Source organism: Hermetia illucens, chromosome 6 (assembly GCF_905115235.1).
Source record: "Hermetia illucens chromosome 6, iHerIll2.2.curated.20191125, whole genome shotgun sequence".
Classification (NCBI taxonomy): Eukaryota; Metazoa; Arthropoda; class Insecta; order Diptera; family Stratiomyidae; genus Hermetia; species Hermetia illucens.
The window spans coordinates 75,033,984-75,052,076 of NC_051854.1; the positions used below are offsets into that span (position 1 = coordinate 75,033,984).

General features: G+C 40.3%; 1 protein-coding gene across 2 annotated transcripts in view; it reads left to right on the forward strand.

Moving 5' to 3' along the window:
• LOC119659388 (phosphatidylinositol transfer protein alpha isoform) overlaps positions 1 to 18,093 on the forward strand; it is a 53,843-nt gene that overhangs the window by 15,158 nt on the left and 20,592 nt on the right. For both annotated transcript variants that reach the window (XM_038067449.1, XM_038067448.1), the window contains exon 2: positions 3,541 to 3,571. In XM_038067449.1, coding sequence (XP_037923377.1) covers positions 3,541 to 3,571 — 31 coding nt within the window. The remainder of the gene's footprint in view (positions 1 to 3,540; positions 3,572 to 18,093) is intronic.

Genomic DNA, 18,093 nt, shown 5'->3' on the forward strand with positions numbered 1-18,093 from the left:
ATAAGCGCTTTGCGGACACTCATGACCTTTTACTTATGAATACATGGTTCATCATAACATTTTATAGTGGGAACAGTAAATCGCAAATCGACTATATTCTCATAAGACGTCGACATTTTACCACCGTGACTGATTGCCTTTCCCCAAGAGACCATCGCACCTCAACATCGTCCGTTTATTGCCGTCCTGCGAATTAAGCCACCGATAAAACAGCGTGAGGAACGCACTGGTCTGCCGCGCATAAAATGGTGGCGACTTCGTGAGAAGAAAGAATCGTGGAACCAAATAAAAGACACGATCCACAAAGCGGCCTCTGCAACCCTCGCGGTACATCAACCAAGATACTTGACTTTGGAATGACGATGTTGAAATGAAGGTCCATGAAATTGGCAAATTTATAAGAATGTCATTCGGGAAGCAAAGAAAACGATCGCTGTCACCCGAGCGGTCCATTACATACATCTTTACGATAAACTTGACGTTGGGGATGGCGAGAGAGATCAGTATCGACTTGCGAAAAGCTGGAACCAACGCACACAGGATATCGTTTTCATCACATCCGAAATGACGATATCCACGATCGATACGGGGTTGCACCGATCATGGAAAAACTGAGGGGAAGGTGTCTGATATGGTCACGTAATTTGCGCTAACAAGAATTCACTTGTCAAGATTGGTCTGAACATCGAAGTCGATGATAAACGACTAAAAGGCAGGCAGAAACAACGGTGGCTTGATTCGCTGGATGATGATTTAAAAGCCTCGCGATTGCATCCAAATCAGGGATTTGATAGATCCAAATGGAGAAACCGATCACGACGTGCCGACCCCGCTTCTGAACGGGACAAAGGCTGAAGAGAAAGAAGATTACATTCTTTGGCAATATGCCCTTCCTCATTTGGACCTATCGTACTTTCTTGTACAATTTCTCGAAATGCATTCAAATTCCATACATTTGAAACACCTCTTTGGCGATATCTGTTCTCGCGGTCGACAGCCTGTTCACATTGGACTCAAAGATCGAATTTAGCCCAAATTGGGTCTTTAACGCTTCGCAGATCTTTGCTTTTGTGATGATCTAATCTAGGTTCTTGCACTGAATCAGCATTGAGTCCTGGCTTGTCTTTGCCTCCTCTGCTTTGCCTAGCGATGTTTCGATCTTCTTATGGAGATCGTGAGACTTACTCTCCCCAGACCTAAGCTCAAGGAGTAAATCGGCTTTCTGCGTGCATCTTATGCTGTTCACCCAAGTCCTAGAGGGAACTGTCTACCTTAACCTTCTGCAAGATTTCCTTTTTGTTTTTATAATCAGCGCATCTGGTCGCGATCTCTCTTGCGTTGTTCCTTTTTTCCACATTTTAGTCCAAGTACACTCTTTGATGCGTTTATCCAGATGCTTCAGTACACTTTCAGTAAGCAAGATTGTTAATTGTGCCGGTTGTGTTTTCCCCCTTCTTTCCTTTGGGGTTCGCTCTGGGGATTCTCTATTAATATCCCTATGCGGTTTGTGGCGCTCTGATGCTTTTTTTTCTGTTTCGAAGGCGATCCACTGCTGTGTTATCACCTCTAATCCGAGTTCCTACCGAGGGTATTGGACGTTTGTGTTGCGTTCATTTTCTTGGAGCAGTGCAGCTCATTTCGTACCTCAAAATACGTTGATCGTATAGCACGCATCGTTTATCTTTCTGTCCGTCTATCTGCCTGTTTGTCACACGCACTTTTCTCAGAAACGGTTGTGCCGGTTGGCATAAGGGAGGTCTCCACACATGCAAAAGGGAGGTGTAAAAAGTTTATTCACCAAATATAGTCATGTATCAAATGAAAGATCTCGATTAGTACTTTTCAATGCCTTAGTTCTGACATTTAATGGAAAAGTGAGGCTGGAAAATAATGATTTCTTTCACGAACTCATTCCCCGGACCCGCCCAACCGAAATACTGAAAAAAAGCACGAAGCTGCCACAAAAAAAGTTAATAGTGGTATATTACTATAATTATTAGTAACTGATCCCCACAAATTATGACTTTTTGAGAACAGGCAATTGGGAATTTAGTTCGTGTGGTTATCTCTTTTACAGCATGGAAAAAAACCTAAAAAATCTATCTGGCTAAATATATTTTTTAGATGCCATAAACATTTCAAATCTACACTTTTTCGAGATAGTGCCTTATCGGTAAGTGCCGAACAGCAACGTATGAACCCTTTCCCACTAGAAAGATAAAACCAAGCTTTAAATAGTTCAAAGTCAATTATTCTGGGAATGTATTTAATATAAGCTGAGTATACACCCATTGTTTTAATGCTTCACAGATTGAGTGAATTCTGCTTCGACACAAGTAGTAGATAACTGCAAACAAGGGCCTAGAAAGCGTGAGCAACCCTGGGAGAAAATTCAAATAAACTTTAAATAGGAACCATCTATAATTTGATCGACCGCAAAAGTAGTTTTTTTGTAATCGAATGGATACAAGTGCCAGTTTACGATACTTCTATCTGCAATCATATTCGTACATGAAGTTTCATTATGGCTTGCAGTTCAAAGTGCAAGGAGTGCACTTCATGCTGCATCATACCGTGCCCACACTTGCGTATTATGTTTACAACTTTCCTCATTTTATCGTGAATATTTTAATACGATTGCACTTAAAGTTCAAAGTACGATCGCATAAGTATAAAAAAAGTAGTTTAGGCTTGGTCCTTGGTTTCAGGTTTCTGCTGCATTAAGGTCAAGTCGAAGAAGTGATCCAGAAGCATAAGAAGAATCAAAAGTAAAACTTAGAATCACGACTTGATTTCAGAAATAGCACAAATTTCCATATAATCAGGTCGACTACTCTCCACTATTTATTTAGGTGGTGTTTTATCGCTTCTATTTCGAGTGGGCGAAACATTTTCAGATGATTCAGATTTGATTTACGTCCAGCTTGGATATTAACTCCATATTCATATACATACTATAATATATATCATACATGACGTCAGTGTGCCAGAATCGACTCAAACATGTTTATGATTACACGATTACAATGATAACAAAAATATTGTGTCATTGAACATGAAATTGTTATCATCATCAACGTTTTGATAGCAAATTTTCCAAAGTGCGAAATCTATTAAGTAAGAGTGGCCACATTTAGGTTCCGACAAAATATCAGTAATTTCTTACGTAACCTAATGTGTTGAAAATGTTAATTACTCTTTCAGTTTGGTCGTAAAGTGATGCTACTATTCACGGAAATCAACTTTGACTTTGGATCTCAAAATACATATTTTCAAAGTGCAAACTTCACAAGACCTTTCTCGGTGTAGATTATTCAGTCCAGTCTCAATCATCTCCATATTTTTTGAGCAGACAAAATCACAGATCGGTGAGACCATGCCAATTGTATTGTATATCGAGCGGACGGGTTAATAGGCTTTAATCAACGATAATTGTCCCCAGAGACAATAAAGTTACTCCGGGAATTTTACTTAATTCTCCTTGAATTTTTGTATCGATGACCCTCTAACATAAAATTTATTTTCTTTTTTTCATTCCAGCCGTGTAACTTTGCCGCTGACTGTGGAGGAGGTAAGTAAATCATAATTGAATGAATAATTTTAGCATTTATGTGTGCATCATAAATTTGAGAGAAATTTGTGAGATTTCTCATATGTTTTCGGGAATTTGTGATGCATGTTCCTTTTGATATAGACGCGATCTTTGACGCCAGAGGTAAATCCAGCTCTCACTCATGAGAAAAATGAAAGCATTAAGATTCTATCCCCAATTTTAATAAGGCCATCTATCTTTACTTATAATCTATGAAAAAGATGTTTATTGCCAGTCTATTAGGAAACGAAATGTTTCGAGAAGAGGGCGTGCAAGAGATAATTGCGGGACGACTGGATTTGTTATGCTTTGTTGCGTGCAACCCCCAGTACGACGGTATCTAATAAAGATATGGAAAACAGAAAAATGTTGGTAGCGCAAGACAGCGGTCCATTATAAAAAGTGACGCCAATGCACGGGCAGCAGAGTGAATGATGAGTACTAGGATTTGTTTTGAGCTCCCAAGACGAAAACAATCTTGCAATGAACTTGATTAGGCAGAGGCAGCTCTTTACTAAAATATCTTCGGCTTAATTGCAAGACTAAGGTTTTTTTAAAGGAGCCGACAACTTGATTCATCTGAGAGGCAGATACACGTTTGGTGATGTCCAAGGCTCATTGGTATGCTTTGGCGAGTCATTAAAAATTTGTGCGTTGTTAAATGCCATCCAACATCCTCCATACACGTTTTAGAATGCATGAAATTCACATAAAATGGAAAAGTTTCATCTTCTATAACTTTCTTAATAATAGTTGGATTTCCTTCAAATTTCCCAAAGTTGTGCTTTAAAAAAAATGTCAGGCGATGATGGCTTTACGGTTTCTTACCAGGGCAGAGGCAAATCGTCAGACGCTGCCTCACCTCTGCCCTGGGAGCAGCGTGACAGAAGCGGCTCGCAGATGTTGAGTGCTCCTTTCTATAATTCGCAGAATACGACATGACTACGAATTATATTGAGCGCAAATCCGCCTTATTGACCAGAGCTTGGCCAAAGCTGAAAATATTTTTTTGAGAATTGTGGGGTCCTAAGTCCGCATCAACTTAATGCTGAACCGGATCAAGTTGCTCCCCATTTGTTAATTCCATACACTAACGAACTCCGGTCTAACTAGTTTCGAAGAAGTCAATGATGGCTACAGCGACCAAGCGTTATAGTTAACTATGACCTGTAATAGATTCGAAAAATGACACTGTTAGGAAAAGTCATAATGAACTACTTTTGCTAGTTCCAATCAAAATCAAAAATTTTCATTTATTTTGGTATCTGCGCAACCAACTGGATCGCAACTTTGACAACTTTTAAATTAAACGATCTAGGGGAAGGTTTACTTAAATTTAGTAGTTGGGGTTTCCTAGCACCCCTCCACTTCTTCGGTATTTCTTAGACCAAATCGCAAATTTGCTTTATGAAGCGAAAACCCTGAAATCACGAATTCAATGGCTTATGTCGTCCGGACGTTGCAAAATAAATAAATAAATAACTAGTCAGACTTTTGGAGGAGATCAGTGATTTTACGTTATTGAAATACTGCTTAAGGAGGATTGGAATCCTTGAGGCGACAACCATCTGAGGAATCACATACTATGGTGAACACAGATCTAAGACAGGTTACGCGGCTAGGGCTGAGATATACGGACTGAATATATGTTGCAACCTCTAAGTGGAAAATCGATTGGAAGAAGTATGAACGCACTAAAATCCTTATTCTCTCTAATAGTCAGGGAAAATTTGGTTTGGAACTGCCGTGAAGAGCGAGAATGAAAACAAATCCATCGACTACTTTTGCACCGATTCGAAAAACATTCGCATAATAGATCGCCACTGACCCACTTTGCACCACGCGGTTATTTCACTTAACCTTTTCAAGTTTGTCTTTCTTCTCTTCAGCTTACGTAATGGAATCCTTCAGCCCTAGAACTTCCAAACTATACATCCATCATCGACCAAGGCCACGATTTATTATTTCTACCTGTCTATATAATTACCTAGGAAATGATATAAGCATGGCAACAACAAAAAGTAAACAAATAACTTTAGTTTATGGTAAATGAAGCATTAATAGGTGCGTGATAAAAGCAAAACTAGATATTTTTAGTAGATCTAATTTCATATATTGTAAACAAAGTACATTTTTAGAATTAATTTTATTGTAAAATTTTCAAAAATAAATTAAATTTATAAAGTTATGAAATAGAGGAATTAAGAATTTTGGATAACCGGAACCATAAAATGCTAGGTTATCGGGAAAGAGAGTGGATGTAGATAAATAACTAGTTTTTGAAGTCTAGTTGAGACCAGCGAACCCTATAATTTGTGTATCATTCATGGCAAATATGGAAGTCGATAGGATCGGCTGATCCAATAGATAGGGATTTTGGAACCTCTCTAGCCCACCTACCTATGATCGAAAAAGTATCGCACGCTTTCTAGATGAACCAACATTCAGTCCATGGCTTACCACTCAATTTCCTGAATCATGTTGTGAGGGTTGTAAGTCAGCTGTAGCAAAAAAGAATAGCTTACCGAAGTGAATTTTCTAACTATAAGGTGCCTACGGAATTCCGCTAGGGTGATGAGCTCTAATTAACAAATGAGTTCGCCTTGAACGGGGGTCGCGAAAACATCATGGTATCTGCGCATCCAAAATACTAGATTCCCAATATGACTCCAAGGCAGTTGCGTTAACGGAGAGCGAGTCCCACGCAAAAGAACTGAATGCATGCAGCATCATTAGCAGTAAGCCTTTTGCTACGACATGGACAAAGTCAATGAAAATTTGTTCGGTCTTTGACGACATTCGCCGAAAAACACATTCAAAATATTAAACCAATTCAAGATATCATTGTTTACTTTAAACAAGTTAAAAACAAGCACATCATGTATGATCAGATTCATGATTCCGGCCAATGCTCTAAAACACTGGAGCAGCTGTCAAATTACATCAATTGCTTGCGCAATGACCATCCCGCAAACTACCGGAACTGCCCAAGTGTCGTTCTAGCCCCACTCCCATTCAGACCACACAAGCGGCGCCACACTATTTGCCGAGATCAACCCAGTAAATCCCATCAACGTATCAATGCCGAACTCATCCAGTTTATCAAGAAATCGCAAAAAAAAAAATTGCAGATTTTCGATGCGATATTTGGCAACTTAATTTTCACCGGACAACGTTAGGATCATCGAGTTGAGTTAGGATTGTCGAGCCAACTCTGAGTTATTCCCTGATGAACACAAGCCTCACGTAGTGCTCCATTGCGAAACCGGATTACATTATAAGTGTAGACTCGGTTTTCCCAACTTCAAATTTTTCCGTGTTGACCGCCTACGATCCAATCCTCATCCCATCAGTGGTACAGGCACCGCGAGAAATTTCTTTTTGGCTAATATTCCCCAAACGTCAATAATGCCCAATCATTCGAAGCTATCTTCATTTCCTTTGAAACTCAATCGTCCTCGTCTTCATTACCGCTGTTTACTTTCCTCACTAGTCCTTCGATACCCACTTTTTTCAGCGCGTCCACTCCTGCGCCTCCCAAGCGACCTGGAAAATCATTAACTGGATCGTTAAGTCCAAACTTGTTTTACTCCTATTGTCGTTCAATAACATTGCATCCAGTTCACTGAAGTAACATAATTCAGAAGTCCTTTCGTAAACTCCTTTCCTACCCAATGATAACCTTGACGAAACTTCTCCGGCGGAAACCATTTAGAAATAGATACTAAATCTTGTATATCTACTTTACCAATATCGAGTTGAACACTGACATATTCCAGGAAATCAGAAAGACTTACATTCGCCTGGGCAAGACTACTAAGCTAATCCCAATCTTACCTCAAAACATCTCCTTGCCCCAAAAAGGCGAATAACCTAGCAAACTATTTTTTAAAGTTTTGTTTGCAAAACAAAACCTAATTAAAATCGGTTCAATGTCTGTCTGTCTGTCCGTCTATCTGTCTGTCTGCCACAGGCACTTTTCTCAGAAACGGTTATACCAATTGACACAAAATTTGGTGAGAAGGTGGGACCTGTGGACCCCCAGACATGCAGTGAGTTATATCCTTCTACGTTGAGATTTAGGTGGAGTCCCCATACATGTATTTTTTTTCACCAAATATAGTCATGTGGGGTATCAAATGAAAGGTCTTAGCACTTTTCGAAACCGGTCTTAGTTTTGAGATTTGTTATAAAGAGGGGAGTGGGAGGGGTGGAAAGTGATGATTTCTGTAACGGACCCATTCTCAGAAACTCTATATGGTGCCCAGGCCTCAAAATATTCTCCATATCGATATCTGTTCAAATTAAGTTAATAATAGTATATTACCATATTTTTGAGAAAATTGAGTAAAACCCCCCTTAAGTTTATCTCAGAGTTATAAAAGTTGGTAGTAGTATAAAATATAATATGAAGCATAGTATCCCCAATTTTAATTAAAATCATACTATTACTAACAAAATCACAGTAGCTCAAAGTTGTCTTTAACGTGTAAATTTACAACCCGAAGTACTAAATCTGACATGCTAAATGCATATTCTTAACGGGCTACGTACAAATGGGATAGTTCTACACTCAAATATACTCAGACAAGAAGCAAACAAAACCTTTCATACCTGAAGCGCCCAGCTTCCGGTTTCCCGACTTGTTCTAAGTTTCGAAGCCGAAGTTAGCAAATCAATTTCCCGACGCTCATTATTCTGCCACACTTAACTCTTATAAAAACCACTTCGCTCGACCTCTCAACTACCTAAAACACCAAGAAAACTAGCCAGTGTCACAGCATTGATCCTAACGTCTAAAAACAAGGAATCAGTAAGTCCCGACAAAATCTCATCCCTAGTCCTCAAAACGTGTGCTCCAATAAATTCTAATCTCCTTTCTGCATTGATCAATCACTGCCTTTTCAACGCCCATTTCTTCATTGATTGGAGTGCTCTTGTAATTTCCATCACCAAAAAATGAAAACGTTCCCTATCAGGATAACTACAGGCTTACCTCTATCCTATCTTCCTCCGCCAAAATCTTCAAGTAGACCATTCACCATCCGACCTCCGTTGAGCATGCAGCTTCTTGTCCTTAAGACATACATTTTTCTCAGTATCAACGGGAAGAAACCCAGCAAGCCATATTACACACTCGCTTTTAAATTTTCTAAAAATTGTAAATTCCACACCTATGTAAACTAATCCTTAGCTTTCTAGTTGGGGGAATTCTCAAATCACCTTTCATCCCCACACAAATGTTTAGCAGGAATCCTCCAAGGTTCGATCCTTTCAGCCACTCTGTTTTCCCTATTTACCGCTGACCTTCCTCAACCGATTCCTAATACTAATACGTAAATGATTCTTTTTCATATTCACCAAAAACATCCGATTCTCACTTCATCATATCATCAACGGCGCAACAACCGGTATCCGGCCTAGGCAGGCGCCTTAATAAGGAACTCCACACATTCCGGTTTTGCGCTGAGGCCCACCAATTCGATATTCCTAAAAGCTCTATGGCGTTCTGGTCTACGCCATCGCTTCATCTGAGGCAGGGTCTGCCACGTTTTCTTTTTCTATCATAGAAATTGCGCTTATAGACTGCGGGCTGGACCATCCTCTTCCACACGGATTAGGTGATCCGACCACCGCAACCTATTGAACCGAGAGTTCCAGGAGTTCGCAATTTTTCTTGCTAAGAACCGAAGTCTCCGAGGAATATATGAGGACTGGCAAGATCATTGTCTTGTACAGTAAGAGCGAGTGAAACAGTTTTTGTAAGCTGAAATAGACTCTGTTGGCACCGTGCGCGGATTTCATCATCATAGCTGTTATCGGTTGTGATTTTCGACCCTAAATAAGAGGAATTGTCAACGGGCTCAAAGTTGTAGTCTCCTATCTTTATTGTTCCCGTTCGACCAGTGCGATTTGATGTTGTTGGTAGGTTGGTTGTTGGTGCTGACGTTGCCACGATAGATTTTGTCTTGCCTTCATTGATTTACAGCCCAAGATCTCGCGCCAATTGCCGCCTGCTCGATCTAGATGAAGGCAGTTTGTATGTTTTGGGCCGTTCTTCCCATGATGTCGATATCGTCAGCATAGATCAGTAGTTGGATGGACTTAAAGAGGATAGCATCATGGATCACTTTTTCCTAGGCCAGGATAAAAAGAATGCACGATAGGCCATCTCCTTGTCTTAGATCGTGGTTGATGTTGAATGATTTCGGGAGTGATCCTCCCCCATTTAGAGAATAGGGTCAGACTAGTCAGTCTTACCAATTTCGTCGGGATATCGAAGTCCTTCATGGCCATATACAATTTTACCCTGGCTATGCTATCATAGGCGTCCTTGAAATCGACGAAGATTTCTATTTAGTCGAACTTCATTGATACTTTACCTGTTGGAAATGATCCCTTAATCCCCGCAAATGCGAAACCAATGTATTTCGCGACAACATTGAGGTGACGTCCTTTCCTAGAAAGATGATATGCCCGTTCCCATTGCGTTGTCACTTACCTAGGGATGAAAATAACTATGTGTCTTTTCTACGTATCCCATACTTTGAAGCGGTTGAACTGTGCGAACGGTAACTTCAAATTCCTGTATTCTGTCCTAAAATAAAACATTCAAAGTCGTAGAAAGTTAAGCTGCTCTGTTACAAAATGCTTATCAGACTTCCTCATATTCGGTTTCATCTTCTGGTCCGATAGTTTCTCGTCCTAAACAGAAAGCGTTCGTCTGAGAGAATGGAAGATTCTCCGCCAGTGTTCCAATATCTACAAGAATGAAGGGAATACCAAATATATTTCCGACCAAATTATATACCAAGGGAACTTCCCGCACTTACGTTGTCGTTGCCCGTTATCCTGTTAATTTCCTAACCAAATACCAGATACCTCATCTCCCTTGTCAGCCAAGTCATGCAGATTAAGAACATCGAGGAGAACCTCTTTCGTACTCATCTGTCAGTTTTTCTTCAAAATAACTTACAAACATTTCCTTCTTTTTAGTTAGTTAGTCTAGTCTTTAGATTAAGTTTAATGTTTAAAGTAGCCGTTAAGCTAGTTATATGGTAGTTTCAATGTTAGTTATGAGTAAATAAAAAGGGTTGTTTCTGAGACAAGACAACGTTACAGTGAATGCTGTGATACGCAAAAATGTAGGACTGAATTGCATTCGAGTTCCAAATATTTGAATTGACAACAAACACCAAAAAATGTATGTGTAGGTTGGCTGGCAAATGGGTTTCATGGGAGAGAAGCTAGTCCTTCACCAGAATTGCCACCCCAAATACTTCAGAGTTTGTTTGAATCTGGCTGAAAGCTCCAAAGTTTGAAAGAATGGAATAAACGACCAATCGTTCAGATATCAGTCCACTCGAAAATTTGTGTTCTATTGTTAAACGATGGCTGAGTATCTATGACATACCATCAGACGGACTAATGAGAATCTGCGATGGAGACCGTGTGGGAAGGAGTATTTTGGAGAATACTTGAACTATCTTGGAGAATACTCGTCAATTTAATAAAAAAAATCCTAGGGTTATGTAAGAATTTAGAAAATAGGGCGTTCCACCCATTGTTAAGTTCATTTTTTCCAATGAAAACTCATCGAAAGTTATTCGGGTGTGCACCTGACAAGACATTCTAATTATATTAGAGGCAATACTGCCTTGCGGGCATGAAATCGAGGGTTGTTTTCTATAATTTATAGGGGAAAAATCAATTAATATTTAAAAAATTCAAAATCGTTTCCGTCACTTTACTAAAAGTTGTTTTTTTTTTGCTTAATATCCATATTTCGGCGACTACTTGTCGCCTTCCTCTGTGTTTGGGTTTGGAAGAAGGCGATGAGCAGTCGCTGAACTAGGTATGCATATTTGCAAAAAATAATTTCTAGCAAAGTAAACGAAAACCGTTTTTTTTTTTATTACATAACTTTACTTAAACGCAGGGCTTCAAGATTTTGTGCAAAAAAAAACCGTTATTAAAATCGGTTTACTATCTGTCTGCTGCCCGCCTGTTTGTTTTTGAGGAGGTGGGAATCTTCAAAAGACACTTGCCTCGGCTCTTTAATGTGTGGGATTCTTACCCACTAAAACCATCTCCGGCTCCCCTAAGCTCCGTGGAACTACTAAAAGGTATTACATCACGGGGCGGAGTTAGTTCACTTTAGCTTGATCACCTTTCGTCTCTACGCGGCGTACGTAGCCGCGTTTCTCTCTTGCCATTTATTTAGAGATCTCTCCTTTTCGGCGTTTTTCGTCTGCGATAAAGGTGAGGTAGACTTCGCATTGTATATGTTTGTTATCTCATCTGCCAAGATGTCAATGGGCATCATTCCTGAGATGACGAATGCTGCATCATCCGAGACAGTCCTGAATGCAGAGCACACCCTTAGGGCTCTTCTTCTTTAGACCTCACTAAATTTGTTAACGTTAAATGTGACCTGCAAAGCCTTTCCACAAAATGGAGCTACATAGAGCAAAATCGAAGTCACTACCCACTAGCTATAAGCAACAGCTTCCCGTCTATCCTCCTAGAAGAGATGATATGATTCCCAATTCGAATACGGCCATAAATTCTTTTATGGCGCTTGGTGTCAGACCAGAATTCTCTAGCCAACCCTTAACAGCGTAATCAATTCGCATGAGTGTAACTCAGCATCTTCGAGATATTTTGCGATTACAACCAGCGCTACTTCGTCGGCGTAACCCACCACCGTGGCTTCCTCTGCAACCGGAAGATTGACAACATCGTTATACATGATGTTCCATAAAGACAACGTACTCCTGGGGTCCGTTATCAGTTTCATACTAAAGTCTCCGTTCTTGTAAATAGCTGTTGACAATAGCTGCGAGATAAACGGGAATACCAACCTTCGCCAGAGATTCCCGTATTAAGTTCCAATGCATTTCTCACGTCCAGGGTCACCACCACGCAATATTTGCTAATACTACCCTTTCCGTGAATTGCATCTTCGGCCAAGCCAGTAACTATTTTAATAGCATCAATGGTTCAAAGGCCATTGTAGATAAATCGCTCTAGTATTTTCTCCACAGTATCCAAAAGACTTATATTTCCGTCCTGGAGGTTTGCCAGCCTTAAGCAGTAGCACTAACTTCAGCCGTTTCTATGCTGCAGGAAATATCCCCTCGGACATGTACGCTTCGAACACCTCAGTGGACATGTCCGCTTTGGATTTCACGGCAAGCTTAAGGGCCCCATTCGGTACGCCATCCAGACCCGCCATCTCCTAATTTAACGCAAATCTCCAGCAGCTCGTCACTTGTGACTGACGGTATTTTCGTCACATTCAGGGGTCGCTGGAAGCTGTCACTGCCTTCCTCTTGCTAGGAGAATAACCCCGAGGTGATTTTTAACAAGTGGTTTATGTCCGCTCCGGACCGTACTCTTTAAAGCATTCCCTCTTGTTCCGCTGGAAACGAGCTTGAGGGTTTTGTGGGCTTCCTTATAGGCGCCAAGTTAAGCCAACATTTTAGAAAAGCACATGTTGCCACATGCTCATAACAAGTTGGGGAAAAAGTCCTGATCTGAATCCTATTGAACATCTTTAGGAAAAGTTAGACATATTTGAATTCAAAAGTTTTCTAAAACAGCTGGACTAATGGTTGCCCTCCAATTTCAATAGATGTAATAATAAATAGTTGAATTTATCCCGCGCAGATGTGAAGCAGTAATAAAACCTTTTTCATTTTGTTGTTGTTGCAAAATGCTCCTAAGACAGAAGTTTCCAAAGTTTTGACGAGTTGAAAAACTACTTTAGCAATGACAGTCGGTACATTATAGGATTACAGTACCCTATAGGAAGCAATGTGGTCAGCATTGCGCTCGCCCGATAGTATTACCCTGATTTGGCTCAGATACTCATTCACAGCTGACTCGACTGGAATCCGACGTCAAATCACGATACAAATCTCACTGCCACCAGTGAGATTCGAACCGAGACCTTGCGTACGACAGCCTTGGGCTCTAACCACTCAGCTATCGGGACACAATGACTGTGATTGTTGGGACATAAAATTCTGAAAATTGTTGAAAATGCGAACCAGAAAATCGTACACTGGAAGACCAGACATGCACTCCAACGGCGTGACAGGAAATAGGCTCAAGACAGGGAATAGAACAGATCGGAACTTCTACGTTAAGAGTTGATGAAACATCAGAAAAATGCACGATTAGACAACCTGAACCTGAGTTTGAACACTTCCAAAAATTACAACAACAGGCATACGGATTACAAATTTTCAAGAAAAGCGTTTACTGTCGGAGCTGCTGCAATTCCTAAAGAGCAACACACACGGCGTGAAGCTGAATGCTTACACCAGGCGACGGACGTTTGGCCAAACTAAACTTCGTGATCCATACGTTTGCAAATGCGTTAGAGTTTTCTGAGTAGGCAAGCAAATTCCTTTTGATTCATCCAAAAAACCGACACTCGATCAAATGGTTGCAGGCGCTTGCAAACGTACACAAACCAAGCCAAACACCCTATCAACCCGTTTGTGTTTGCGAAGGTTTGCTGAAGTATAGCAAACATGTCCTTAGTACCTGAAGAAAATCTGCAATTTTTGAAACAACGTCGACCGGGTTCAGCTAGTACAATAAAACCCTGATGAAACCTATTAAATAGCGAGGAATCCAAGTTACTCATGATAACGCCTATTTTTTCCAACAGACCTTTCGACGTCAGCTCTTAGTCTAGGATGAACACTCAAATCCTAGAGGCATCTAGAGTTAAAAGGCAAAATTTGCTTCCAAATTAACTGGAAATCGACACCAAGAATCTACTCATAAAATCGGCTTTTTCGGCCGTTTAAAAAAAATGTGTATATTGAATATGCCCCCCGATATTCAATTCGATGTGATAATAACATTTTATCTCTAGGGAGTAGTAATTTGACGCGAAAAGGTCAGTTTTAACCTATTATAACTTTATTACAAGTAGTAGGATTTCCATTAAACTTTCCAGTGTGATGCTTCTTATTAGAACTTTCCAGTGTGCTGTTTCCTAAGCGTTATGAATTTAGGATGGACTTACGGGGCTCGTGATAAATTTTCAAAATATACAATAATAGAGTAGGGTAGTTTGAAGCCTAGATACTATGTACATAATTTTTCTAAATTTCTCGATTGGTTAGTTTCTGAGAATAGGTTCTTGAAGTAATAGACCCATTTCGTACTCCCGGATCGCTCTCTTTACAATCAAGGTCAAAACTAATACCTGCTTCGGAAAGTGCTAATTGAAACTTTTCATTTGATACCTCACATTGATATAGCCGGTGGAAAAAGTGTCGCACCTTTCTGTTCAACGCGCAGCAAGTTAATTCGCCGCATATATGGGGGTTGACAATTACGACCTTTCTATCATATTTCATAACCATCGGTTTGTTTCCCCTAAAACCTTAAAAATGGTCTAAAGAAATCATAAATTGGTATCACCTCCGAATCACCGAAACTTAGTTATTTTTCATTTTATTTCCTTAGTATGTAGCTCTGTAATATGTTTAGGAACAATAAATTGATTGATAAATTCGACCAATAAATTGATTCTCTGGCAAATATATTTTCAGATATTTTTCTCCTCCGACAAATTATTTGTTGAATTTTGTTTGGAACCATATACATATATTAGCGAACTTCAAACCTAGTTCTTTTTTAGAAGGGAATATTCTGGTTAAGTGTTTTCTTGCCTTCTTCCACAATATACAAGCATATTTCAACTGCTCAACCCAGGATCGATAGCCATCTTAGCCATTAATCGAACATTCTTTGATTCCCTAAAAACGTTTGCACTCTCTAGATGAAAAGCGTATGCATTCCTTCCCGGGTCATTGCACAATGGTCCGCCTGGCTAGATTAGTAAAAGTGTAATGCTATCATAAAAACTTAATTCTTAATCAGAGTTACTATTACATTTTTTATAGTGTAACATTCCACACGTGTAATCAAATATGTTACGTACTTTCCGTAATTATGATTGTTATTGTACCGTATCCAAGCAAGTTTGGAATGAACGACTAACTACAAACAAACGGTCGCAACCTTTACCACTAAGTGCGTGTTTATATATGTTATGTAATGCAATATGTGATTACCCATTAAGCTGAATATGTATCTGCTGTTGTGTGCCATTAAAGAAACATAAGAGAATATTTTAAATTCAAACGTATAATTAGGTTCTAAGTACAGTATTTTTAGCTGGAAGAATCATATAGCGAAATCATAGGTCAAGGAATTGACTCATGCGATTCTGGACGACTTGGAGAACAACCAAAGTCACAGAAAGTCTAGAGACTAATGTCCCTACTGTAGCAAAACCTGACAGTATGCAAATATGTAAACATTTATATATTGAAGAACAGTTGTCTCAAAGTATATTTGCTTTATGTACTCTTTTTACTTCAGCAATGAAGATAAACGTCAATGTTTGACACTTTCCTTAGACACTTGCTAGACAATTTCGAGGGTCAGAGTCGAGATAGTCGAGGCAGAATTATCACGACAACCATTCCGGTACATTCACCAACTGCTATTCGCTCTTCAATGGAGCAAAGTGCGTCAACTACGCCTGCACGCCATCATTCCTGATTCGCTAAAATGCGCTACCTCCAGGTCTTCCAGAGACGTTTACATTCTTCCTCCACTGTTCTGCCAATTCGCTCTTCTAATCAACATGTCTTTGTCGTTCTTTGTTGGAAATTATATATTATATTGCCTGTACCTTCTCGAAATTATGGAAGAATAGGTGAAGAGGAAATTTTCCTTTTTCCACGGCCTCTCTAACCTTGCGAAATGCGGCAGACGCATCTTGTAAGCGAATGCAAATGACCATTTGATGATGATCCTTTTCGAAGTCGATGTTCTACTTTGTTACGCACAGCCAGAAGCACACTCCTAAATCAACTGTTGATCACAATGTGGTCAAACTGATTGCTCGTACAGCTCATATTATATTGAGCTTTGCATTCCAGTACGCAAGCGAAAATAGAGAGTAATCATAGCTTTTCCGAGGCCAGTGTAATGGCACTTTTTGTTACATACATTTACAAGGTATTTCCTCCTAGAAAGTATCCTTCTCTTCTATATTGATATTTTTGTATGTATATTTGATAAATCCTTCGCCATTGATTATTCTTCGCATCGTCAGTTGATGGTCCGGTCCGCCATTAAGTGGATGGTGGACTAAGGAATCCCTCAATATTCAAACAAAATTTTATTTTAGCCTCGGCCGGCTTAGGTCTAAAATTTTACAAGGCGGATTTGTGTTCTTTACAATTCATTCACATGATGTGTTTTTGAATTAATAAAAGGGAGCAAATACCACCTTGTAAACACTTCGTTCACGCGGCGCCAAGGGCAGAGGTGAGGCAGCATCTGATGAGTTTCCTCTGCCCTGGACGAAACCGCAAGTCTTAAACATACATTTTGTTTTGGTGCAGACTGATTCTGAGGCGTCCATTTATTAATGACGGAGATCATCATCATCAACGGCGCAACAACCGGTATCCGGTCTAGGCCTGCCTTAATAAGGAACTCCAGACATCCCGGTTTTGCGCCGAGGTCCACCAATTCGATATCCCTAAAAGCTGTCTGGGATCCTGACCTACGCCATCGCTCCATCTTAGGCAGGGTCTGCCTCGTCTTCTTTTTCTACCATACATATTGCCCTTATAGACTTTCCGGGTGGGATCATCCTCATCCATACGGATTAAGTGACCCGCCCACCGTAACCTATTGAGCCGGATTTTATCCACAACCGGACGGTCATGGTATCGCTCATAGATTTCGTCATTGTGTAGGCTACGGAATCGTCCATCCTCATGTAGGGGGCCAAAAATTCTTCGGAGGATTCTTCTCTCGAACGCGGCCAAGAGTTCGCAATTTTTCTTGCTAAGAACCCAAGTTTCCGAGGAATACATGAGGACTGGCAAGATCATAGTCTTGTACAGTAAGAGCTTTGACCCTATGGTGAGACGTTTCGAGCGGAACAGTCTTTGTAAGCTGAAATAGGCTCTGTTGGCTGACAACAACCGTGCGCGGATTTCATCATCGTAGCTGTTATCGGTTGTGATTTTCGATCCTAGATAGGAGAAATTGTCAACGGTCTCAAAGTTGTATTCTCCTATCCTTATTCTTCTTCGTGTTTGACCAGTGCGGTTTGATGTTGTTGGTTGATTCGTCTTGGGTGCTGACGTTACCACCATATAATTTGTCTTGCCTTCATTGATGTGCAGCCCAAGATCTCGCGCCGCCTGCTCGATCTGGATGAAGGCAGTTTATACGTCTCGGGTGGTTCTTCCCATGATGTCGATATCGTCAGCATAGGCCAGTAGTTGGGTGGACTTGAAGAGGATCGTACCTCTTGCATTTACCTCAGCATCACGGATCACTTTCTCGAGGGCCAGGTTAAATAGGACGCATGATAGCGCATCCCCTTGTTGTAGACCGTTGTTGATGTCGAATGGTCTTGAGAGTGATCCTGCTGCTTTTAT